Below are 27,698 nucleotides of genomic sequence, written 5' to 3' on the forward strand. Positions count from 1 at the left end.
GGCTCACCGACCACAGAACACGCTAAAGTGCATGTAGGACAACTGGTCATCTGGAAGACATTATTGGAACTGCAAAGCTGGGAAAGGGAGCGGAGAGGGAGGGAGGGGGGGAGCGGAGAGGGAGGGGGGGGGGGTGTTTCTAAGAAGCAATGAACTCGGAGATGGAACGGCAGAGTTTCTGTAAATAGCGACGGAGACACGCCGGGCTGCCATCGCACACCTTGGAAGTGAAGCCTCGCTCCCAGACGAGACATCCAACACGGCTGCCATTCGACGGCCAACCTTTTTCTGAGAAACTCGAATCACAACCCCGAGTTAAATTTAACCCCCGACACACACACACACACAGACACAGACACACACACACACACACACCAGATTTTATGAAATTTACCAAAACAGCCTCTGAGATTTTTTTATTTTAAGATTTCAGACAAATTATGAAGATTTGAATGTAGATTATTAACGAGTCGTGACTTTCAAACATCCCACCAGGTTGTTTAGCAGAGACACGGTGTGACGTGGTTCTCCTGCAGCAGGTTAATAACAAAAGAAGAAGAACGTCTCGGTTGGCAGATCTCAACTTGAGGAACGATTTATTTTACTCCGGTAAAATTTATTGTTTTTCAAGTTAAAAATACAGCTGCTGTTAATGACATCAAGCTAACGCTAACAGCCTGTGACGTCAACGTGTCACTCGCCATCGTTTGAAAACCGCCAGTGATCACCTTTTAAAATCTCCTGCTCTGAGTTTCTTGGTCATTAATTTGACCGATTTCAACGGGTTTGTGTTTCTCCTCGCCGTCAGCGGCCCGGCCAGCGAGCGTCACCGCACACAGTCGCGTCTTGATACGGTCAACGATTGGATTGCATCGAGAGATGGCAGAAATGTTTGGAGCGACCTGCGATGACTTCTGGGATGTTTTGGCTGCCGATCAAACGATCTTGCAAGCCTCCGCATGAGCGCCGCGAAGATCCACGCCAGGAGGTACATAAATCAGAAGTCTTAGCTGCTCCGTCCTCGGTTTATCGTTTTCTAACAACGATGCCAAACTTTAAAAATAGTCTTCATGAAGCTCCGACTTAACCAAACTTTTCCTGCAAAAAACCCAACAAGGTTAGAAAACCAGAACCCTCGATGGTACCAATCAAAATGATAAACAGAAAACCAATTAAGCTAATAATCCAAAAATGTTTTTAATGCAAAGTCTGCAGAATTCAACATCAGTCACATCTCTATTGTTTTTTTTTTTTCCAGATTAAATAATAATCTGCAGGACAGTCGTGAGCTGCAGGCATCCTGCAAACATAAACATTCACTAACACCTTCATCCTATGCACACTGATAATCCCAGCCTGTTGAATCAACGCCACAAAATCCTCTTTGCATCGCTGCAGCAACAACAATATTTAATAATAACAGTCCCGTCTGTGTTGAGAGCGGCTCAGAGGCGGCGTGCATCACGAGACATTTTCGAGGAAAGGTCTGTTCCTGTGGCAACTTGTGTGAAAGCGAGCAGGGAGACGGGGGGGGGGGGGGGGGGGGGGGGGGGGGGGGGCCTCGGACGAGTCCCTGCAAGCCTGCATGCTATGCAGACCTTCTCATCATATCCCAGAAGGCCTCAGCCAGCCAGTGAGACAACCGCAGCTCGTCCATGCAGCTGGTGCTGCTGTGGTGTGTGTGTGTGTGTGTGTGTGTGTGTGTGTGCGTGTGTGTGTTGGGGGGGGGACAATCTCCCCTGCTGAAATGGTATGTCTGAAGCGAACAAACTGCAGACTGTGGGCAGGACAGGGCTGGGGCAACACGGACGGACACGCTAAAGATAGCGCACACTTTGGTTAAATTTAGAGGGGGCCGACTCAAGTGACCAGCATTTTCAGGTTATTCTATTTCTCCCCCCCGTCTGAGAAAGGTCTAGAAGAGGCGCGGCAGTTAAAAATTAATAATCCGTGGAAAGCACCTCACTGCACGTGTGACGGCACAGCACGGTGCAGGAAGTGTGCTGTACACCGAAATGCATTATTAAGGAGGAGCGGAGGTGGATGATGTGCAGGGAGCAGCTTGTAAACGAACTGGGATCATTTTATCCAAAATAATCAAAACACTCAAAAAGCTGATTTCTCTGAAACATTTCTAACATGCCTGTCCTGGAAGTCAAAGTGTGAAACAGCTCTGAGCTCAAGTCTGCTGGCAGGCAATGTCTCCCCCTGCAGGTGGATAGGTGCAGTGCACGTGTTGAGCAGCAGCCAATGAGGAGGCTGTTGCTACAGGCTGCTGATTAACCCTATGGAGAGCAGAGCCATCGATGAATCACCACCACCACACCGACACATGGAACCACAGCTTCCGGTGCAGGTTTAATGGGAATCAATGCCACAGACACTCTGAGTGTGAGCGAGCGTGCACGAGGTGTGTGAGCGAGCGTGCACGAGGTGTGTGAGGCCGGAGCTTCTGTACCTTGTACAGTTATTCCCTCTAAATTTTTTTTATATATATACACACATTTAAACCAACTCATTAAATACGGAACAAATGTCAGATAGCGTGAGCGTCTGATTTGAGGGGGCGGAGAGAGAGAGAGCTATAAATCCAATTTGTTTGGAATCGACTCATGTGAGGTCGATATTTTCCCGCTCCATCGATCACGTCTGAAAAAATTAAACTTGACCTCTCAGTGCTGAGGACGCCAACGGGAGGAGGAGACAAGACACGAAGCTGAAGAGAAAGAACATTTGGTCCACGGCGCCGTTCTACAAACAAACAGGTGGACAAGCAGCAACAAATTCATAAATTTAGATCGCTACAAACAGATTTCACAGATCTTGGAAAAATATCAGCCGATATATCAGTATCTGTTTTTTTTTTTTAATCGACCCCCCAAAAAGTCTTTTTTTAAACGGAGCTAAAAGATACGAATCGGCGCCATGTCTGGCAAGACGGGTCGGGTTCTGCCCGTGACGAGGGAGTCACAGACGTCCAACCAGGGGAGGAAAGCGAGCATTAAATGAGGAGGGAGGCCATCCATGATGTTGCACATGGAGCTGGTCATTGTTTAATCATGTGTATCTGCAGTGTTCGGCTGACTGTTTAATCATGTGTATCTGCAGTGTTCGGCCGACGGTTTAACCATGTGTATCTGCGGTGTACGGCTGACTGTTTAATCATGTGTATCTGCAGTGTTCGGCCGACGGTTTAATCATGTGTATCTGCAGTGTTCGGCCGACGGTTTAACCATGTGTATCTGCGGTGTACGGCTGACTGTTAAATCATGAGTATCTGCAGTGTTCGGTTGACGGTTTAATCATGTGTATCTGCAGTGTTCGGCCGACGGTTTAATCATGTGTATCTGCAGTGTTCGGCTGACTGTTAAATCATGAGCATCTGCAGTGTTCGGCTGACGGTTTAATCATGTGTATCTGCAGTGTACGGCTGACTGGTTAATCATGTGCATCTGCAGTGTTCGGCTGACTGTTAAATCATGTGTATCTGCAGTGTACGGCTGACTGGTTAATCATGTGCATCTGCAGTGTTCGGCCGACGGTTTAATCATGTGTATCTGTAGTGTTCGGCTGACGGTTTAATCATGAGTATCTGCAGTGTTCGGCCGACGGTTTAATCATGTGTATCTGTAGTGTTCGGCTGACGGTTTAATCATGAGTATCTGCAGTGTTCGGCAGTGAAACGTCTCGCTGGGTTTCCTTGGCGTCGCATCAAATGAACGCTGAGCGCTCCGTCAAGTAATTGCTTTTATTTTTTACGAGGAGCTGACCGACAGCGTGACCCACACGGGAGGAAATAAATCCCACATGAACATAACGGAGCCTCTGATCTATGTTGCTGAGGGGAGTTATGCAACAACCTGCCGCACCTCCACAGCACGAGGCTGACACACTGTGCACCTCGCTCGCCCGCCCGCCGCCCAGCCCCGCCCGTCAAATATGCAACATATTTGAAATACCTTTTGTTCTCCTCTTGACTTTGTTTCTCCCTAATCTGCCTGGTGTCTCACTGCACCTCACCCTCAGGTTTTATCAGTCTGTCTCCGTCTTATTCTCCCTCTCTGGTCTTAATCCTGCTCGCAGACATGCTCCGACCCCACTAAAGAAGATTTACCCAATCAGACGACTCCGACTGTCTCTGCTGCGACACAATTTGAGTAATGAAACGGTTACGTACGCTTTCATGCACACACACTCATAAACTAATGCAGCCCAGGATGAAAAAAAAAAAAAAAAAAATCTAATTACAGTGTTGATTTTATTGAGGCCTGAAATTACACTGCACGGCTTTTTTTCCCCCTCTCTCGTCACATCAGCGTGGAGTGAGATATTTTTAAAGATGGACGTAATTACAGCAGTTGATGTCACAGGAAGCGCTGCGACGAGCCGAGTGTAAGGCCGCTGTTCTGACCCTGATTACAAGCTGGTGTAATTGTACATGAAGCTATGACAGATTCATGACGCTTTTCCTTTGTGGAATCGTTTTTAGTTATTAGTTAGAATCTTCGGCCTCGTTCGTGACATTCAACAGAATTTTTTTAATTTTTTTTTTTTTTTTTTTAAATGATTTCGACCAAGAATAGCAATTTAAAAAAAACGACTCCTTGACATCTGAAGTCTTTTTTTTCTTCTTCTTCCTGTTGTTGACCAACACCAACCAGACAAACATTAGAATTAGCATAGGAAGCGTCATTTAAAGGAGCAACACGTCAAATTTGAATTAAATTCAAAAATTGACTGAATTCGTGTTTTTTTGTCGAGTACTAAAAATATTTCCAACAGTTATCAAAGTGATTTCACTGTTGTAACAGGACGCGTCTTGTTGTGCCACGTCATGGTTATTGTTGTCGTGGTTACACCAGATGCTACATAAAAAAATCTGATCTTTTCAGAATTTCGGATGCTGTCGTGCGCTGCGCTCGCCGCAGCGTCGGGCACACGAGCAGAAAAAAAAAAAAAAAAAAGCAACTGTTGCAACTTGTTGCTAGGTGACCACGGAGTCATGGCCCCGTTGAATAAAAAGCAACTTCTTAGACTCGGAAGAAGAAAAGCTCAGATCTTTCCACGTCGTCGTGGAAACGGACAATTTGCAGCGCCTCAAATAAGGACGTCTGTGTCACTCTAAAACGTGAAACTCTGACGACCTCGGCAGCGAGCTGACCCATCGACACCCAATTTAAAATGTAGCAGCACGACCACTGATAACAGCGTTCGTGTCAAACAGCCCGTCGCCGACGTCCCATTCAGCGTGCGACCATTTATTGTCCCGCCGCTTTGTGCGCCGGGCTACTGCAATCAGCATTTAGCACAATACTGATTCATCACAAAGCTACAAATCAGTCTACCCATGCAGTCTGTGCAAACAGCCCTGCACCAAAAGGAGCGCCAACACATTCCTGTCCTCGGACGCCGTCGGGCCCACACAGGAGAACTCATAAAACATCAGATCGACTTTTACTGGCGGCGTCTCGATTTGCAAACTTCGATGGATGCGAGGCTCTTCCTTCTCCGACAACCAAAACGTTCCTAGACGAGAAGTTTGGAAGACAGGAATTAAATTCTGAGCGGAGAAAGATGGAGTGACGGAGAGAGCGAGAGAGAGAGAGACAGAGAGCGAGAGAGAGCAGATGTCAGTGTGAGTGTGAAAGAGGCCCCGAGAAGGAGAGCTGCATTATCTCAATCTGCAGCTATGCCGATCGCGCTCCCAGCCCCCGTGTCCTCAGCACAGCCAGCTCGCTTCCTTCCAGTAGCGCCCTCTTTAAAGGTTGCACATGCACGTACAAAGGTGAACATCTTCCGCCCAGATGTTCCACAAAGTCCACGCCACGCCCCAAGTACCGACAGGTACGATGGACAGTGATCAAATCTGGAATAAGGAGTTCTGTAAAAGACTCACTACAACACGTTGGACTTGTGCGTCCGTGTGAGTGGAAACAAAGCGAGCGTGCGACGCAGGGTTGGCGAGGTGAAAGGCGAGCACATAATCAGCCTCAGACGAGAAACAGGAGATGCCCGATGGCATCAAATATTTCCCCCCTCAAACAAGACCGAGCATGCAGCCCGATCCTTGTGAGAGCACGCAGAGTAACGAGCGCTTTTTATCATAAACATTTCGAGGAATGCTCATACACACACACACACACACACACACACACACACACACACACATCTAGAGGTTTGTTTTTGGGGCTTCAGCGTGCAACATGACAGGACACAATGTAAGGATCTTAAGACGACAGCACGAGCTGCTCCGTCTGTGTCATTCCTGCAGCTTTCAGAGAATTTAACAACGTGTACACGAGCTGCACGCCGACGTTTGAGCACATTCATCCTTCCACTTCCTCTCTCGCTTGGCGGGTCCCAACACTCGCTCGACTGTCAGCCCAGAAAAAGAGCAACACTTTTTAATGTTTTTTTTTTTTTTAAGGTTGAGAGCTGGAATGAGGCAGAACAGTTTCCCAGCCAAGCCCTCTTCTCTCTCTCTCTCTCTCTCCACATCTGCTGCACTCATGTAAACCCCTGTGGCTCCGCGAGATGAGGCCCCTTTCCAAACCTCCGTTCCCCCTACCAGAGCCGACTGTAGGAACTATCAAAACATTAAAAAAAAGGGGGGGGGGGGGGGGAGGAGGAGGAGGAGTGGGAGGATGAAGAGAAGGAAAAAAAAAAAGAGCTGAGGAGTGGGAGGAAGGGGAGTGAAATCCCTTGGTGGTGGGGCAATAAATCACAAACACTCTGGGAGCAAAAGGAGACCCTGCCTCCATCGCAGATCCCCTCTTCAAAGCCCCCTCGAGCATGCATGTCCCCCTGAAGGGCCCCCAAAGCGCCTGCTTCAGCCCCTCCACCAAGCCCCCGGCTCCGCTCCAGTCCTGATCCTTTCGCACACTATCCCTAGCGCTCACAGGGCCCCTCTCTCTCTCTCTTACCCACAACCTCAGGGGCCTCTCTCAGCCCCCCCCCCCCTCTCACACAGCCCAGCACACAGAGACTTTTCTTCTCCCGGTGCTACATTCACACTCGCTCCGGGCTCAGCACTGCCACTCAACCACAACACAGCCATTCAACACATGCCCCCTTCATGCAAGCTCGCTCGCTCGCTCGCCCTGCAAAACCACAGCAAAAAGAATTTCACAATCGCACCACAAAAGGCAGAAACTGGCAACTGCAGCTGCTCTTTAGGTGAGCAGAAAACGCTTCAGGCGCACATTCATGCAAAAAAAAGAAAAGCCGCAGCGTCTTTAAAAAGATGCACGTTTTTTAATTGCACATTCGGGGATGTGGCCCGAGCGGCGAGGGCAGCTTTTACACGCAAACTGGAAAAATAACTCGTGAAATGCATCGAACTTTGAATCGAGGCTCGAAGCTGCTTCAACGTCAACGTGCTAAAAAAAAAGGATTATTAAGCGTGTGGTGCAAAACTGCAAGAACGATCCCTTTAAAAACTCGCCATATTCTTGGATATATGCAAACTTGTAGCTCCGCAGTATTTCTCTTCCTGTCTGAACCTGTTGCTAAGCTAGTCATAATCTTATCTGGAACAGAAGAGCTAGCCAAGCTGTTTCCTTCAGGGTTTCAGGGACGAAGCAATTTGCCTTAATCACCGGCACATAGTGATCTAATCAGCCTTCCCCGCGCTGATAAGTGAACGATATTCCCTTAAGATGTGGCTCTGTGGCGAACACACAGATGATGTCCTCTCCAGCCATATGGCGGGCACAAGACGCTCGGGTGTGCTCGGCTCTCTGGCGGAGGGCCAGCGTCATTGTCCTGTGGGACTCAGCCTGGCTCACACTCAGCGCAGCTGCAGAGAGCAGGAAGGAGAAACTTGTTGCTAAATCAGCATCTTTCTGGAGCCACATTCAGCCGACTCCAAATATTTGAGATCTTCGTTTTTTGTTTTGCTCTTCGTTTTCTTCAGTTTGATCTCGACCCAAATTACAGCTTGTGACAAAGACCCCGGGCCGCAGTCCAATCCAAACAGCTGATCCTCTGTTCTTACTTTATCCCCTACTTTTTTTTTTTTTAGATGGTTCAAACTTTCGGACCGAATCAGGAAGTACTGGCTGATACGACTGGTCCAAAGATTTCGTCATTACGGGCGTCTTCACACCTTACCTGTTCAGTTCGGTCAAAGTTCAGTTCGTGGTTAATTCACCTGACAAGCTGTCAAATCGAGCCGCCGGCGTGGAGCAAACGACAGAACCACGATTTGAGTGTTGAAAAAGTCGGTCTCACTCTTTTTGTTTTCCCCGACTCTTGTCGAGCTGCAATCGCGGCAAATTTTCAAACCTGCGGCGGTAAAATGCGAACAATATAAAACCCAACGAGCAGAGCCGACATCAGGCCGCGGCGGCGTCCTCCCGTGCGTTTAAAGGCTGTAAAATGTCTTTGGAGCAGCCGCAGCCAATCAGGAGGCAATTTGGATTTGTTTACTTCTGGGATTTAGGTTGTTTTTTTTTCGACCAATTTGAGCATTTACCTCGAGTGTCGCACATTTCTTGCATTTCTTTTTTTTTAGGGGGGGGGGGGGGGGGGGAGTCGTTAGCGTCGACCCCATGCCGCTATCCGAGACCAAAATCCCAAACAACAGGAACTAAAGGAGCGACTGGACTTACCTGACCACCGTTATGCAACAAGGCGGGTAAAGATTAACCGGCCTGTGAGGAAAACACATTTCTTGTTGTTTGGGGTTAACTCACCTTGCTCTGAGTCGGAGTCTGCCTCCGTCTTGTAGACGCCCGGAGCTACAGGTAAGGGTCTGAGGGGTCTCGGCTTAGGCGTAGGGGGGGAGATCCATTTCTTTCCGACGTACTCGACATATGTCCCGGGGAAATCCCCTTTTTCCTGAGTGGTTTCATTGAAGCCTGGCAGCCAGCCAATCTCATCGGGCCTCTGCTCCAGCCCGTCAGTGCAGCTGAGCGCCACCAGAGCTCCTTTACTCACCAACAGCGTATCCCCCACATGCAGATTAATGTCCTCCTCCCGCTCCTTCTTGTAGTCATAAAGCGCTCTGTACTGAAACCCTTCAGCACTCATGTTGACGACTTTGTGTCAATGTTTTCTTAAGCAGTCGACGTTCGCGGCAGCAAAAAAGCCACTTTTCAGGTTTCTCTGATTGTGCGCTCGGTCCGGGTGCACATTTGCCGCAGGTGCACGCTTCCTAGAGAGCTCGGCTTCGACAGTTCCCTGAAGACAACGCCGTCTAGCTCGTCTTCATTCTTTCGCAGGTCCTGTCTCTTTTGAACGATTTCCAGTTCTCTTGGTGTGTCGCCTCGCAGTATGTACCCATCAAAAAATGGCCTGCAGCTGGAATTTTGAGAATGCTCCCGAGACCTGTAGGATGAGAACGAAGGAATTTATCAATACATGGCATAGGACAAGAAGAGTATCTATAAGATGCAATATTTAGATAAACAAGACATCTATATTGTGCACGAAAGCCTTTATAAGATATTATGGTGCACAAGTATAATGATATCTTTTTTGTTTTTATACTTCTTGGGGCTTTAAGTGATATCAGTGGGTACAAAAGTGTAACTAAAAATCGCTGCTTTGCTCTGTGTGGGAGAGAGGGAGACACCGCCTGTATCAGATTTTTAATCCATAATCTACTAAATTGATTAACACCCGCCTTAATTTGTCAAAACATGCTTTGAAAATGGAGGGGTTGAGATGTGAGAGAGAGTACCGAGGAGGTCCGCTCTGAAGTATGAAACGTTCACAGGGGAATTATGTCTTAAAAACACAAAGGAACATGCTGCGTTTCAAATTGGCTCTCCTTGTGACGTCACAGTGGGATTCTGGGGCTCTTAAAGAGACACACACGCCAAAACAGAGCATTCAGAGAGAGCTGGTTTCTACTGGATCACAAACCTCCCCGGCTGCTTGATTCATGTTATAGTTTAAAGAACAGGAGGCTTTTTTGAAAAGGTGAAAAAGAGGGATAATACATTGTAATAATATATAATAATATGTCCTCTTTAACATCACTACGCTCCCACTAACTCTGTTAAATAACTACAAGGCTTCAGCTGTGGTATGTTAATGAGTGTGAAGCGACGCCAGGGGTATATATAGTGGAACTGGAAATTGATGTGAGGTTTGTAACTCGTGTAAATTAAAATTTCAGACCGTTTAAAGTTTCAGTGAAAACTATCGCGAGAGTTTAAAGTTAAAGTCTGTAATGACAACTATCGCGAGAGCAGATCCGTTAACAGTTCCCCAGTTAGCATCGGCATGCTAACACGGTGGAGTCGTGCTAAATTGGCGTGGATTAAATGAGCGTTTAGACCTTAATGGTGTTTTATGGCAAACAACAAACACTGACGATAAAGTAGACAAAATACAGAGGCCTTTTTCCCTATGCGAGGAAAAAAGGCGAAATTGCAAGTTAACAAAGTGGTAAAAAGTAACTTTAAAGCAAGAAACCATTCACATCTACTTGATAACTAGTGTCTTCTTTTATAACTACTTTCTATATGGTGTTTTTAAACATGTTCTTGCTTGCTTGAATAGCCGTACCGATACATACCGAGTTTGCACGAATCCGTCCGAGTCCTCTTCCTTCCACACTTTTCGATCAAACGCCTGACTTACGGGACACTATCGACAAGCTGCAACCCCGACAATATCCTTTAACAGTAAGGTTATAAAACAAGAATCCTCATTTGGCGTTTAAATCCGTTTTAACGAGCAGGACAAACACTTTTACAAACCCCCGCAGTCTGTCCACATAACGGCACGGCTTCCCCCCCCTTCGTCCAGAACAAAATGCTCCCTGCTGGAACGTCGCCTCCTCTGCCGACGAGGGGGCCAGGACAAAGCACGGCCGCTCATTGGTCTGCACCTCTATCAATCATTAACGTTCGGCAATCACAACCAATCAGAACGACGCTGAAGGTGGAGGACTCCTGGTGCATTCACGTGGTGTCGAACACATAAAAAAAAAAACGATTCTCCGAGTTGTAAAATGCAAATGAAAACCTGAACAAGTCGTAAACTCGGAAAATAATGATGTGCCCGACTTCCCGACTTGTCGTCTGAATCGTCATCACCTGGGGGGCAACATATGTTTGGTCCAACGTTAACCTTCTTCATCATTTCACATTATGCAAATCAACTTTATATTAACATATAACAGTTACATTTCACTGATCATCTTGTTCGCAGCATCAACGCTGTTTATTGCTGTTGTTACATCAATCCGACTTTCAGAACTGAAATCACATGACCACAAGGAAGTCGGAAGAAAGGACAACTTTCTAACTCGGAAGCTTGGAACACCCGAGCAGCACCTGAACGCATCATCCGCCTTCTCATGTACACCTATGGAAATTACATAACTTGTGCACACAAAGTCAGCGCCTTTTAATAACCAGCATACTTTTCTTTTCAACAGCATGTGCTCTTGTTCTTGGCAGGGATTTATTTTCACAGCCGAAGTAATCAAGGCAATGTAAAGATATCACTTTACACACAGGATATGTAAAAAGCCTTAAAGAAAACACTGGGATATCCTTTATTTTTCTGTTTTGTAGTCCAGCACACTTTAACTTGTTCACTAAACCATATGAGCACAAATATATTTTCTCATACACAACATCATTAGGAGTATGTTATCCTCTTTAAATCTATTAAAGGATTGATGCACTGTAACGGGAAGGACTATCTGACCATGTTTTAATCCTAAAGACAACACTCTTAATCCAAATTAAAACTGTTTATTAAAGGCCACATTATTTAGGGTTTAATTGTTTTTATCTTTTACCTTTAGGGGGTTTTATTCTTTTTACACTGTTTTACTTTTTTTATTAACATTTGCAGATCTCTTGTTGTGATAATAATATTATTATCCCAAAGATTAAAGAGACCCAACCATCAACAACAAGACCCCGAGGTTACAGAATCCCAAAAAGAACCCGACCAACATAAGAACCCGACCAACATAAGAACCCGACCAACATAAGAACCCAAACAACATTGGGATCCAAACATCATAGGAACCCAAACACAAGTCTTGTAGGTTCCTCTGGACTGTTGGTGGGGACGTCCTGACACCCAGCCTCCACCATCGGACTGGGTCATCCCAGGAACAGGAACCCAGGGAGACCAAAAACCTCTAACTTATAAGAAAAGAAAAGTGCGATTAAAGGAGATAGAAGCAATGAAGAGAAACACTTTGATAACACTTTGCATCCTTGTTTTGAAAAGTGCCGCATAACTAACGCTTATTACCATAAGTTAGGAAAGCATAACCACTTTATTGGTGTTTTAATCAGTCTGTGTTTTATAAATCATTACATGTTCCCAGCGTGGAAGGCACCCAAACCTTACAGTCAACATCTCAAGCACATGACTGCGAATGTGGGTGGCCTAATTACGGTTGGGGAGAGAGGGCTGGCTTGCAGAAATCCCCTATCAAGCATTAACCCTACTGTCCCGGCTGTGCTAAAACAGGCAGTAAGCAGCTTTGCTTTGCGAGGGTATCGGCAGCCTGTAGCAGGGCTCTGCAGGCGCCGCTCACCGCTGAGAAAAAAAGAGGAACAAGTGTGAAGCAAATGTGCTCGTTGGTGGTGTTGAAATCAGCCGTTGCTATGGGAACCTCAACTGTTGCCGAGGGCCATTAGGAAACACACTTTTTGATGACTTTAACTGAGCAACTCGTCATTTCTGCCACCACGGTGACCATGCATTGTTTCTCTGCAGAACAGCAGACTCAGTTTGTCCTCGCAGCAGATCGACACTGAATATTAAAATCAGGCTGTAGATTATTGAAATTAATATCTGAACCCCCAGACGATGTAATCCCCCCATTGAGCCATCACCACACCTCGCCCCCCCCCCCCCCCTCCCGATTAATGAGTCCGGCTCTGGTGACCCATCTGCTGCTCTGACGGGTCCCGTACTGCACCTCTGCACACACACACACACACACACACACACACACACACACACACACACACAGAGCTTTTATTGATCTGGACTTTGACAGTCTAGAGCTTGAAATAAAACAGGATTACATCTAACGTCTCATAAACTTTTTTTTTTTACATTTCTTAACAACCCCCCTGTGTCAATGCTAAAGGATAAAAAAAGAAGAGGAGGAGGAGGAGGAGGTTGCAGTTCAATCGTAAAGTTACTTATTAAACGATCTTTGTCAGTGTGAACAGGAGAGCGTGAGCCGGCGTGTTTACCGATCCAAACGTCTGAACGGACACGTGTCGCCCTTTTCATGGGACGTCCCGCCTTCAGTCCACACATACTCCAATTATTAATGAAATAAAAGTGCTGAGCTGTTTGTTCTTATTTTCAGGACTCAGAATGATATTGACTTGAAAGTCTTACTGCTCTCTGTTTGGTGAAATTAAACAAACACAGCTCCTGCACTGCACCTTCACTTCATTTTGGGATTTTTAATATATTTTTAATGGTGTTTTTTTTGGGGGACTTTTTTGAATTTATTGGAAGGGAAAAGCCAAAGACAGACATGAAAGGTTGAGAGGAGAGAGTAGGGGATGACGTGCAGTAAAAGGTCAGGGGTCAGGTCTCCTGAAGGTCGCTCCGACATCAGACTCAGGGACGTAGTTGAACTTCATTTGAACGCATCTTCCTCATTTTGCTTCTCAGTGTTTCGCAAGTTTTATTTTGGGGCTTTTTTAAACTTTTGATTTAGAGACAAGAAGACAGGAAACTGCAGAAGAGAAAGAGAGAGAGAGAGATCGGGGAGTGACATGCAGGAGATCTGAATCCGGGCCTCCGTAAACTCACACCGAGGCGATCAAGCGCCCTGACGTGAACATCGTGGCGTTACATCCGAGTAAAAAGGTGAAACATGGAGACGGGGTTCATAAACGGAGAATAAACGGAGAAGTCCACTCTGAACGTCACTCTCAGCTGACGTGAAAGCCGCCTCGAAGCGCTCCAGCTCCCTCGTGCAGCGTGTCGGACCTCTTCATCTTTAATTATGGTAATTTTCAGAGAGTGAAGTGCTCTCAGACCACCTACTGAGCTGCAGCCGTCCAAAACAGACCGAAATAGGTCAACAAGGTCATAATTCAGAATTAAAGAAAAGTATAGTTCCTCTAAATGATACAGTGCATGTGTAAGGGCAAAGCAGGATTACATGAATTCAAACGCTTGAACGGTCATGTGAGCACGCATGCAGAAAGTCTTAGGATTATTTTAACCTCTCTGCATGTTCTTTGACGTGTGAGAATTCAAACGTGTTGCAAAAAAAAAAAAAAAGCCTCTTTCTTCTCCTGCAGAACGTGGGTTTTTCTCAGTTGGGGGGGGGGGGGTAGCGTGCACGTATGGGCCCTCAGACGCCAAATTAAATCAGCAGGTAAATGGCGGACGGGTTCCTTTCATGTTGGAGCAGTGGGACCTACTTTTTAAAGAATTCATTCTGCGTGGATTGGGCCCCTTAAACCATTAATCTATGCAGCTTCATATAATGGTTAACGCCAGTGTGCAGAGCTCTCACCGCTTTTTATCCCCCCCCCCCCTCACTCGCCATTCAACGATCCTTTTACTTTTGTGAGCAAGCTGAGAATTCTCACATGGAGAACCCCGTAATGCTCGCTAACATAAGATGAACTTGTGAAATGCATCACCCACCAACGCCTCTTCAAACAAAGCAGAAAACAGACACTTCCTCCTCACGCTTCCCCATCACCGCAGGACGACTATAAACTCAGTCACCTCGCCGCTGCATCGCCACCTCTGATTGGTCAGTGTTCCCGTCATGCCTTGATTTTTTCTTTTTTTAAGTGTCCTTCATCCCAGGAGAGGAATGTGATTCGTCCCACCTTTTGGATTTACATAAAAACAGACTCATTCAGCGGAAACATGAGGCGTAATATCGCCTCATTATTACGGCTCATTTTCCATCACAATGCTTCAAATATGTGCCGTCAATGGTGACTCGAGAGCGTGCTGGGGCCCCAGGCGAAACTCCATTTAGGGGGCCCCTCCAGTCGTGTCCTGCTTCTTCTTTCTCTCCTACAGATGGAAAACTTCTCCTTTCCTCGCTGACTTTCACCGACTGTCTTCGGTTTTTCACGGCGGCCGTACATGTGGCGCTGAGCAGGGCGACGCCGCTGTGTGTCGTCACACGGGGGCCCCCCCCCCCCCGTCAGAGAGGTTTCCTACTGTTGTTGTGAAATTTGCACATTTAAAAGCCGCTGCTTTGGTTTTAAGTCTTGTCAGCCCTCGAGGGGCCCCTTACGAGTGTGGGGGGCCCCCGAGTCTTTGTGTGGCGTTCACATGTTCTTGCAGCTTAACGCTTACATGCTTCATTAAATCAACTCTGCAGATAGATCTCACATGGTAACCGGGTTCAGAGTCTCGTTCAGTCCTTTCACACACGTATGACATAAAGAGAAACGCCAGCTCGTCTTCGTCACTCGCTCTGATTTCATATCCTTCCTTCAAGTCTTCGACGCCGTGCACAGACTTGGCCTGTGTGCCTGTCAGGAACCACATTCCTCTGGTTTGAAGGACGGCTTCTCTCTCCATTCAACCATCAACTCATCAGACGCCGCAGACAACGACCTTCTTCTCCGGACCCGGCCATAAATCTTTCATGTTCTGTATTAGCCACAGTTCAAGTGTTATCTGGCACAAGAATCCAGAGAGAAAACACACAGATCTGCAGGCGTGGTTTTCACTCCGCTGTCAATCAGGGAGTTGAATATTTAAATACTGTGAGTACAGCTGAGAAGAGCGTGAACGTAGCGCAGAAGCTAACACAGGAAGTACATTATTAAACATGTCTTTTTAGAGCAAAAGGTAAATCTTCACATGTCCTCCTTCAAACTTTAGATTCTGCTCCTGAATGCTCTGGATCTGATTGGACCAGAGAAGGTAGGCGGGGCTTTGAAGGCCGTTTTGGACGCCCCTGGGTTTGCCAGATATGAGAGCAGTTATCAGGTGAACAGGTGTTGCAGCGATGGAAGCGGGCAGTGGAACTGCTTCAGATAGAAGTGATTGTACCCGAGCTAAAAAGCCTCTGCATGTTTTGTCCTCTCTCGTTGCATCGTATCGTCTCGACTCTGAAGGGGGGGGGGGGGGGGGGGAGTGGCTGCAGCAGCTGGTCCCTGACTGGCTCCTTGTTGCGTTCTCTTCCTGGGTGGGCGGTTTGTAGTTTGTTGTGACAGCTGCTTTCTGCTGCACTCAAAAGGAGAGAACAACAACACAACAGAAGTGATGCCTCTTTAGTTGTGGAGCACATACAACGGCTTCATCCTTTAAACACTGTCAGTGAACGCTGTGAGTCAGGCAGATGACACACACACACACACACACGCAGGCTCTTCTCTGACGGTGTTGAGCGTGTCGGGAGCGCCGCGTGCGTCAAGCTGGACAGGAAGTCGTGGGTTCGATCACTTCATCAACATTACGTCTAAACAGCCTTCGAATGAACGAGTCATCCTCAAAAACACCCCCCCTCCGGAAGAGGATCCAGTGGGACGGGGCGCACGCCGTCCAATGACAGCACCACGGCGTGCATGGGCCGTGTGTAAAACGGGGGTTAACCACAGTGCAGCTCCTGTTTATATTCACACGCACATTAAAAACCAACAATTAAGAGATCCTAATGTGCGGATCATATTTAATCAAACCTTCCCGCTTTTCTTTTTCCCGCTTTATATTCGACTCAAATCCGCCTGCGTCTTCACCTTTGACCCCCATCACGTTATTTTTACGCTGTGAAAAGTGTAACTAATGAGACGCTTGGGATGCAGTGCATGAGAAAACATCACATTCGATTTAACCGTGGCGGCAATTAAGTCAAACAAGACGCGACGGCTAGCGGCGGGTTAGCTGCAGCGCTAATGGATGGACATTAATACATCACATTCAGATATGCTCGCACACGCAATGCTGCCGGGCTTAAAGGAGTAGTACGTGCATGAGCGATGTGCAGGTTGCATAAATTAGTTTTTCTTAGTGGCGTGCACTCAGAGAAAAGAATCAGGAGGTTCGTATCGTGTCGAGCGAACACGGCGCCCAAAAAATATAAGTCAGTAACTTCTGCCTCGCATTAACAGGACGCGGCGGCACCGAGCACGGAGCTGTGATTAATGAATAATGTTGGCAAGCTGTTGGGGGAGACTTCTGGGAAGTCGGTGACACAGATAGAAACCTGAGCTGTCATCTGAAGGCTTAGAGGGCTTCTCTCTCTCTCTCTCTCTCTCTGTCTCTCTCTCTCTCTCTCTCTCTCTCTCTCTCTCTCTCTCTCTGCGTCTCTTTCAAATTCAGACTTTAATTTGGCTTCTTTTCAGACAGAGACACCTCAAGACTTCCGTTTTAAACTTCTCCTTTTATGCACACGCTCTCCTCCCTCCTCTTTCATGCTCTCTTGTTTTTACCCTCTCCAATCAATCTGAGCTGCTCTTTTTAACCCTTTCCTTTCTGATAACAACACACACACACACACACACGCCAACGTCTCGCTGCCTGCTGTGGGAGCAAAGAGGCGGTGGCATGCCACATAAACAAAAGCAAAAAAAATGTAAAAAATGGGCCACATCATGTGGAGGTGCAGCGCAGAAAGCGGCCGGCTGACTGTGCAGCGGAGGCCTCGGTGTTTGAAGTGCGCCTTCAGAGAACACTGACCCAGTTCTGCACTGACATGTTTATGGCTGAGGAGCACAGGCCAGTGATTTCGCGAGCAGAGATTGCAGCCTTGCTCCAGGGCCCTCTCATTTGGCGCACAGGGGGGGATTGAAACCACTCCAAGAGACGAGACACGATTCTTGCAGGGTGGATCCTGGACGCTCCTCCTCCTCCTCCTCCTCCTCCTCCTCCTCCTCCTCCTCCTCCTCCTCCTTCAGGAGGCCGACGAGCCTCCTCGTCTCCTTCTGCTTTTCTCTCTCCCACTTCCATTCAATGTCAGTTTTAGGAACGCTAGCAGCATGGCTCTCAGCTTGGTCTGAGTATCCGTCAGATTGGATAAGAAAAATATCATCAAGTCTGGAGCCAGAATGCAACAACAGAGCCGAGTTTAAATGTAAAAGATCGACTCTTCACCAAACGGGCTTAATTTAAACATTTATAAAGCTACTGATGAGTCATCAAAACATACCCCCCCCCCCAGCAGGCTGTAAACATGTTCATGTCTGCTGTAAAAACAGGCTGTTTGAATGGGTGTGTATGTGACTTCCTGTGCTGCTGCAGCTAGCCTCTAGTGGACACTCCAGGTACTGCAGGATGTTACACTTTGCAGCATCGGCTTCATGCATCTTATAAAACAACTTTGAATGAGAAAGCACGACAGAGGGGAACTTCTGACCTTTGAGTTCTGGTCTCACCTGTCGTTACCAGAATCCTGGCGAAACACGAAACCCCCCCCCCCCCCGAGGACATCATTTTTCTATCGCCACAATATCTCATTACACAACGGGAAATCATCAATCGCCCTTAAAGTTATTTTGAAATGACACTCAGCGCTCATTCACAAGTTCACAGGTTGAACAGCAGCGATGACTCACACGCCTGCGGCTGCGGTTTTATGGTGTCCAAGGTCGTGTGCACGCCGCCACAGGGCCTGCATGACAGCCGGAGCGATTCCCTTTTTTTTAAATGAAAGCCCTGGATGGAGAAGCGCTGCTCGATAATTACAGGCAACACCACAGCCACTCTTTGTGAGATTCCCGTTACCGAGGCAACGGGCGAAATTAAACACGTCTCCGAGGGGAGTAAACACACGCTTGCTCTATAAGCGTAATCTTGTTTGATGTGTTTGCCACGACGCCCGTCCCTGCGAGGGAGGAAATAATTCAGAGAGATTGGATGGAGTGAGCGAGCGGCGCTCTGTCCCCCCCCCCCCGTCCCCCCCCCGTCCCCCCCCCGTCAGACAGCTGCAGAGACGTTCTGTCCCAGCGTGAGCGTTTCCTTTTCCACATTAATGACACACTCACAAAACCACAGTACGATCATCTCAGATGCTTGACTCGGCCTCGCGATCAATTTCCACCGCCCTCTCCTCTCGGCATGGAGGGGATTTATTTGGCAGGCGGTCGCTGGGATGTAATCTGTTCATTGTCAGGGAAGAAACGACCACAAACAAAATGAGCCCTCGCCGTCCACACGGTTTGATATTTCACTCTTAAACGAGCGGCGAGTGGCGAGCGGCTCCGTGGATGGAAACCTCACTCAGTTGAAACCTCATGTGCGCTGACCTTCAGAAGAAATGTTCGTCACGGATTGTAAACACAACGCTCCTCCTGCGCCCCCTGCAGGACAAGCTAGCACAAGCTAACCGCTGCTATTTCACAAGCTAACCGCCGCTATTTCACAAGCTAGCACAAGCTAACCGCCGCTATTTCACAAGCTAGCACAAGCTAACCGCTGCTATTTCACAAGCTAGCACAAGCTAACCGCTGCTATTTCACAAGCTAGCACAAGCTAACCGCCGCTATTTTATACGGCCAAAGATTTGTTATTAGTATTATTATAAATATTTTTATGATTTCTTACCAGTGTAACTTTTGCCTTTTTAGGCCGAGACTTTGTGATTTAACAAAGACTTCCTGTTTTGTGTAAAGCGCAGCGAGATGACACTTGGCGCTCTTTAGATTTTGTTTGCAGCTTTCAGTCGCCATGGTAACCGTAGGCAACTTCTTCTTTGACAAATGTTGGTGATTAAAATAAAAAAAACAAAACAGTGTTGTGCATAAATCTGCAGATTCCAGGAATGGCGTGCTTTTTTGTTTGTTGGTTTCACTTCCATTGTTTGGTTCGGGTCGCGTTCGTAACCACGGCGAGCTGAACTCGACACGTTTTCAAGCAGGCCGGAGTTTGAACATTCCCAGCAGCCCGAAGTGTCCAAACGCCGAGCTGCAGTTTGTTTCACACGGCTCGGCTGTGAACGCATCCTTAATAAAGTCTGCAGCAGAAAGTCTCAGGATGTCCACACACACACACACACACACACACACACACACACACACACACACTCCGCTCTGTGTCTCTGCACCCACGCCGCCGCGGATCCGTCCAGCTATTTCTCACCTGCGCTTCAACTTCGTCATCAGCACACAGCGAGCGGTTTCAAAGTGTCGATTGGAATTACACGGGGGGGGGGGGCAGTAAGACCTGGTTGCAAATTGAATTTCCTGGTAGATCCTCGTCCGTCCACGTCACTGAGCCGCTGCTACATTCACAGACTGATTGTAAGATGCTTTTATTTACACAGCAGCTGAATGAAGCTGCTGTTTGTACACGTGTACAGTGGTGGCAGTAGCTCAGTCTGTAGGGACTTGGGTTGGGAACCGGAGGGTCGCCGGTTCAAGTCCCGGCACGGACCAAGTCTGGAAACTGGTCTGGTAGCTGGAGAGGTGCCAGTCCATTTCCTGAGCACTGCCGCCTCACTCTGAGACCTCTCCATTAATGCAGAGTGAAAAAAAACAAACGAATTTCCCCTCGTGGGATTAATAAAGTACATATATAAAAAAAAAATAAATAAAATAAAATAAAATTACAACGAACCGATGAAGCTGATGAATAAAGTTGAATTCACATCAAGGTCCAAGAAAACATTTCTTTACAGTTTTTTGAAAATATATGAAAATTGGGAAAAGGTGCATTTAATGTCTTATGGGTGAGCTTTAACAGTTAGCCTCCGAGCTACCTGTTGGAGGCGGCGGCTCTTCTTTCTCTGTATTGAAGGCAGAAGATGACGTCGCCGCGGTGCGGAGGGGGAACTTCCCAGCTTCCTGTTTTTTCCCAACCGTCCACGCCACGCTCTTTAGCTCCGTGCGGTTTCACCTTGTTCTCTCAGGTTTTGGGTTAGTTTGGGAGTCTTCTTTAATTTTACCCATGAAGTTATTAAATCTCACATCGTCGCTCTCATAATCCTCGTTCATGATTTAAGTCATCAAAATACATAAAGGCCTTAAACTGCTATGGGAAGTGAGGGACTTGGGTCCACGGGGCGTTAGCAGACAGTCACACACATCTCGAGTCGAGAGAACCTTAATTGAGCCGTAAAGTCCCACAGAACTTCATTTGATTGGAGGAATTTAACGGCTCTGTTTTGACTGTCAGTCGACGTTTTATAACGGAGAAAGTGTCCCTCTGCGCCTCAAAGTGTGCGTTTGTCCCCGCTCTGTCAGCAGATGGTCATAGAATAAAAACACCTCACCACCGAGGAAAGAGCATGGAGGCTTTGAATGCATCACTGAAGGGGGGGGGTCCGGGCTCTGAGCAATGACCTGCTACTTTCATCTGGGCCTCACTTCCAGTTCCCACTGCAGAGTGAAGGTATCAGTGAGCGGGGCACGATGGAGAGATCGCTGCATTGTGGGTAAGGTCGACCATCTGCCGTCATAAAAAAAAAAAAAAAGACGGGAGGCCCCTCGGCGCGTCCATCACACGAGACAAACACGGGGCTGCATTGAGACGTCTCAATCAGAGGCAGAATTAATGATGGAGATAACGCTTCTGTGTTAGCGTCGTTTAGCATGCTAAGGACGCGCTCACAGGAGCAGGTGTTGATCTGACGTTGAAACACACACACACACACACACACACACACACACACACACACACACACACACACACACACACACTGAAATCCATCTCTATAGAGCCTGTGGTTCACAGCCAATCTGTAAACTCATGTTTTCTTCCATCCTGCTCAGACAGGTTTTCACGATTCAAGTCGGCCAATCACAGCTGTCGATATTTGACGGGTGTTTTTTTTTATACATGGGGACTGGATGAAGGACTTTAATATAAAAGTTAACATCTATGAAAGAAGTTTTAAGATGTAATTGATGCTTGTAAGTCGAGAGAGGACTGTGTGTGTAGAGAGAGAGAGAGAGAGAGAGAGAGAGAGAGAGAGGGAGGGGAAGGACGTGCAAGAAAGATTCAAAACCAGGCTGCCAGCTTGGAGGGCCATAGCCTCCGTACATGGGGCGTGTACACCAGCCACTAGGCCACAGGCGGCCCATTAAACTGAAGCAGTAATAAATTAAGAGGGACTTAGCCCCCCCCCCCCCCCCCCCCCCCCCCCCCTCATGATACTGGGTTCCCCTTTGTCCCCCCTTAGGAGGCGGCCTTGGCCTCTGACGCAGAACACTCAGAATTTGATCTGATGTTGATGAAGGTTCATTTAACAAACAAGTGATAACTCATGTCACGCTCAATGTGTTCTGGTCAAGAAGCCATGTGTACACTTTTCTGAGTGTGTGTGTGTGTGTGTGTGTGTGTGTGTGTGTGTGTGTGAGGGGGGGCAGTTATATTTGGAGTGGACTCAATTCAGGGATTGGAGGCGGTTCAAACCAGCACATATGACGGATTCAGATTTAGCACCAAAACGCTCACAGCGAGGCGACGCGCCAAGCGGAGAGAGCGCCTTCCAAAACGAGGGTAAACATTGAGTTGGCTTGTTTTTTTTCTCTTGGACAGGAAGAGGCGCCAAACGACAGCGGCTAGCTTGTGCTAACTTCACAGATCGTCCCGTTTGGTTCATCCTTCAGGAAATCAAAGATCCACTGAGTAATATTCTGTCTGTTCGTTAAACATCCTGAACTCTCCACCGCGTCCACCGTGCAGGTCAGGACGAGTCCACGGCGCCCGGAGGCTCAGACTGGGTGCGCCAACAGAACAGACCAATAAAGATGGATCGAGAACTGTTTGACATGTCGTATTAATTCTGCGGCGCGCTCCTCTGCCGGGGCATGACTGACATTTATGAAAACTGCTCCGGGGCAATTCATCGCTCCAGGAAACGATATCACTAATATTGCAGCTCTCTCTCTCTCTCTCTCTCTCGCTCGCTCGCCCAGGAAGCGTTTATTCCTCGGAGACGACTCCAGGGCGAGGTGCGTCTTTATCTAAACTACAGAACGAGAAAGAAGTCGTTTGTGGCCCGAGGTCTCGGCGCGGTCGTAAATAATCCGGCTCGCTCTGATTGACTCTGTCACTCAGGTATTTATCAAACCACGTGTTTTTATGAGCTCTTTAATATAATTACAATGTATTCTCAACACAGTCCTTCATTGTTTTTTGTTTTTTTTGCTTTTATCGGGCGTGTCTTGTTGTGGCGCTCGCCATGAGAAGGCTTGGCCTGCACGCTTGCTGCTGACTCTGTATGTGAAGCTCCAGCCGGGTCGAACGCACGTGATGACGGCTGGGCGCTCCGTATCGTTTAATCGTGTGCACTCAGGACGTCTCAGACTGAACAGACACGTTCTGCTTCATGTGCTGAGCTGCTGATATTGTTCCTGTTTACAATGAGACATCCTGTCTGTTCAAACATCCCCCTGCTAAACTCACGGAGAAACCCCTTCCTAAAAACAGATTCAACATAATGATGAATCATTACAGGGTCCGATGTACTTCTGCAAACAGAGTGAATGTTAGTCTGTGGGCGTGAAGGTGTCTAAAGGAGCTACTGTAAACTTTGGACCCAGCAGAACTGTTCCTGTAAACACTGTCACTGCTGCTGCTAACAACCTAAAGCCTCACTATGAACGACTTCCTGCCCGGCTCCTCGCGCTCTGACGCTGAACTCAGAGCTGAAGCTCAATGTGTCAACTGTGTGCTCGTTCAAACTTCCACATACATGCACCAGAGTTTTCTCCATCAGACAGTGCTGCACGATCACAGAGAACTACAAGATCACAGGAAGAACTACAAGATCACAGGAAGAACTACAAGATCACAGAGAACTACAAGATCACAGAGAACTACAAGATCACAGGAAGAACTACAAGATCACAGGAGAACTACAAGATCACAGGAAGAACTACAAGATCACAGAGAACTACAAGATCACAGAGAACTACAAGATCATAGAAGAACTACAAGATCACAGAGAACTACAAGATCACAGAAGAACTACAAGATCACAGAGAACTACAAGATCACAGGAAGAACTACAAGATCACAGGAAGAACTACAAGATCACAGAGAACTACAAGATCACATGAGAACTACAAGATCACAGAAGACTACAAGATCACAGGAGAACTACAAAATCACAGAGAACTACAAGATCATAGAAGAACTACAAGATCACAGAGAACTACAAGATCACAGAAGAACTACAAGATCACAGAGAACTACAAGATCACAGAAGAACTACAAGATCACAGGAAGAACTACAAGATCACAGAGAACTACAAGATCACATGAGAACTACAAGATCACAGGAAGAACTACAAGATCACAGAAGAACTACAAGATCACAGAGAACTACAAGATCACAGGAAAAACTACAAGATCACAGAAGACTACAAGATCACAGGAGAACTACAAGATCACAGGAAGAACTACAAGGTCACAGAGAACTACAAGATCACAGAAGACTACAAGATCACAGGAAGAACTACAAGATCACGGGAGAACTACAAGATCACAGGAGAACTACAAGATCACAGGAAGAACTACAAGATCACAGAAGACTACAAGATCACAGGAGAACTACAAGATCACAGAGAATCCCTGACGCTCTCTGCGTTTCCTGGTTTTACTTCCTGTCTGGGTCGATCTTGATGCGAGCTTGAATCTATTGAAAATAGAACAGCAGCATATTTGGAGCAGAGCGTCGTGTGAATTGGGAGTTTGATCTTTGTTGGTGGATGAGGACCAACGATTCACCTCGTCTCCACTTGTTTTTGTTTGTGTAACGTTTCGGGGGATGGAGGGTGACGTGAAAGAAAAAAGTGTGACTGTAGATGAAGCTGAAGCATGAAATCAATGACATGAAAGCTCGATGGAGACTCTTTGTTGTTCCTCAGGATAATTGGAATGCACATCGAGGGAACTGCTGCTGACTTAACACACTCAGCCGTGTTAAATGCTTTACTGTTACTCCTCTGCAGTGTGGGTCATTTTGTCCATCGTACTTTTGTTTACATCACCCGCCTTTGTCCCCGGCGGGAAATGGAGCGATGCAGCCATGCTGAATCTCATTATCGAACTTCTGAACGTCTTTGGTTCAAAGCCAGAATCAATCTTTAAAGGTTTTCTCTCCGATAACTCGAGCCTGCACAGTGTTTGGATCCACAGAGTGAAGGGTGAGTGCGGCGTTTACCTCGTCTGACTACTGTAGTCCTGGATTGAACCCAGTACGGGGGGGGGGGGGTTGTGCAGAACCGCTCTGGGAACACTGGAACATGTTCTAGTCAACAAGCGGCGGCGGCGGCGTGAGTCATCCATTAAAGAGAAGTGCTTCCTGTGCTCTGAGGGAGTTTAAAATAGACTCTGTCATTACGTATTCGCTTTCCAGTTCATTCCCCGCTCTTAATGCAAGCGCTTCACATAAATGCTTTAATGCAAATGGAGCAACATATCTCACCGTCTAATTATATCTTTCTACCGTGCACTCGATTTCTCCTTCTAACAGATCGATGTATACAGTGAAGTTCCTGAGCATGAATTTATAACCTTCCTCGGGGTCCAGAAGCTTTAAACATCGAGCTCAGGATAAAAGAATAACTCATTTTTACGTTTTACATTATATTCTGTTTTATTGTATATATGTGCGTCACTAAATTGAGTGTTTATCGTTATTGCATAGCCTGAACATCTGTGTGAGCATGTGACCAATAAAAATCTTGAATCTTATCACTCAAGACGAGGCCGGCGGGGGAAAACACATCTGTCCTCCACGGGAAGCTGAGGCGGGTTTTAAGCCTCCTGACAAACTGTTACACGGCGCCCACCTGTCAATCAGCTCAGCTACACGCCTTATTGTGAATAACTCTGATCCTTCATCCAATCAAAACTGCTGAGTCATCAAAACATTCCCCCCGTACAGTGTGTGTGGATGGAGACATGAGCTAATCACACCTATGTGCTGTAAACATGTTCATGTCTGCTGTAAAAACAGGCTGTTTGAATGGGTGTGTATGTGACTTCCTGTGCTGCTGCAGCCAGCCTCTAGTGGACACTCCAGGTACTGCAGGATTTTTGCATTTCCACGTCGGCTTCAGTTTGCAAAACTGGAGGTTTCCACTTGGTCTCGACATGTTTTTGAGGATTCAAAGAAGCTTTATGGCCACTTCAGAACATGTCAGCGCTTGAAAAGGAACAAAACCAGGCGCTCAGGTACGACGAGAGCGAGAACATGGATTATATAAAAGTTAATTCTATGTAATAAAACGAGAGAAAAACGATTTGCTCTGTATAAAACTGTGCCTCAAGAGTTTCTTTGGGTTAAGTATGGAGTGCTTTACAGGAGGCATCACATGCAAGCAGATTTCTTCAGCTTTAATAAAAACATCTAAAAATCTGGTTTCCCCTTAAAACGAGTAACCGCTCCGTCCTCTGCATACATGATTTAAGGAGCCATTCATTTCCCCACTGAAGCTGTACGCTCGACTGATGTTCATTCAGGCCAAAAAACATCACAAGCAAATAAAGTTGAAGACGGCGCTCGTTCCTTAAGAAATACAGATTCTGCAGTTTTGTCCAAATTCGTCCCAGAGACGAACGTCACGGCTCCACGGCGTCAGACCAGGACGCTTGATGGGCGTTTACCCACTGAAAATAAAGCTTCATCAACCCATCCTCCTCTTTTCCCCCTGTCGACAGACTCGAGCTTTTATCCTTCTGCTCAAGTACGATGTAAACATGTAGAATCTGTAAACAGGAGGGGAAGAGTTCAGTTTTTTGTCCTTTTAAAGTCTGAGATTTATTGGCCAATCACGTTCCAGCAGGCTTTAGTGTACAAAAGGCAAAATATTTACTTCGAAGGTCAAATCTGGCTTTTTTGGGTTCATGCATTGAAGCATTGTTATGTTTTGAAGCGAGCGAGCTGATGTGTGTTTTACAAGGAAGACGTCGAAATGTGTCTCAAAATTCAGCGAAGTTTCCCTTTAACCCTCCGGCCTTCTGCTCCTGCCGTCGCCTCCGTATAAAATACATAATTTTCTGCATTTTTTTTTCTGCACTCCAATAATAGCTCAGCAAAGGGAGCATGCATCAAATATTTAGATACGCTTCCAGCACATTTGGGTTGTGCTGTTCTCCTCCGCACAACATCCACATTGTTTTGGATGGATTCCAGTTTCCCATGATCCTCTCGTTACGCTCCGGAGTCAAGTTTCCATTTTATTATAGAAGACGTTTATCGCTCCGACTCCGATACAGCCGTCATTACCAACGTACAGCTACGGCAACACCACAGAGACAAACCACACAACTACTCAAACCACATCCAGAGCTGCACAGACAGAGTCTACTGTCCTCCAGCTCCATCCTGAGTCTGCACCTCCTCCAGCTCCATCCTGACTCTGCACCTCCTCCAGCTTCATCCTGAGTCTGCACCTCCTCCAGCTCCATCCTGAGTCTGCACCTCCTCCAGCTCCATCCTGAGTCTGCACCTCCTCCAGCTCCATCCTGACTCTGCACCTCCTCCAGCTCCATCATGACTCTGCACCTCCTCCAGCTCCATCCTGATTCTGCACCTCCTCCAGCTCCATCATGACTCTGCACCTCCTCCAGCTCCATCATGACTCTGCACCTCCTCCAGCTCCATCCTGACTCTGCACGTCCTGCAGCTCTGCACCTCCTCCAGCTCCATCATGACTCTGCACCTCCTGCAGCTCCATCCTGACTCTGCACCTCCTCCAGCTCCATCCTGACTCTGCACCTCCTCCAGCTCCATCATGACTCTGCACCTCCTCCAGCTCCATCATGACTCTGCACCTCCTCCAGCTCCATCCTGATTCTGCACCTCCTCC

At 47.1% G+C, this 27,698-nt stretch overlaps 1 protein-coding gene across 2 annotated transcripts in view; it reads right to left on the bottom strand.

Moving 5' to 3' along the window:
- pik3r1 (phosphoinositide-3-kinase, regulatory subunit 1 (alpha)) overlaps positions 1 to 10,801 on the bottom strand; it is a 142,222-nt gene extending 131,421 nt beyond the window's left edge. Inside the window, exons 1-3 of one of the 2 annotated variants that reach the window (XM_079365074.1) lie at positions 10,529 to 10,801; positions 8,697 to 9,330; positions 7,217 to 7,798 (exon numbers count right to left, since the gene is read on the bottom strand). In XM_079365074.1, the coding sequence (XP_079221200.1) occupies positions 7,617 to 7,798; positions 8,697 to 9,033 (519 nt within the window). In that variant the 5' untranslated portion in view covers positions 9,034 to 9,330; positions 10,529 to 10,801 and the 3' untranslated portion in view covers positions 7,217 to 7,616. Of the gene's footprint in view, positions 1 to 7,216; positions 7,799 to 8,696; positions 9,331 to 10,528 lie in introns of those variants that run through there. The other variant, XR_013780925.1, reaches the window with a different exon arrangement.
- Between the last annotated feature and the right edge of the window lie 16,897 nt (positions 10,802 to 27,698).

This window comes from Symphodus melops (genome assembly GCF_947650265.1).
Source record: "Symphodus melops genome assembly, chromosome: 16".
In the NCBI taxonomy this organism is placed as follows: domain Eukaryota; kingdom Metazoa; phylum Chordata; class Actinopteri; order Labriformes; family Labridae; genus Symphodus; species Symphodus melops.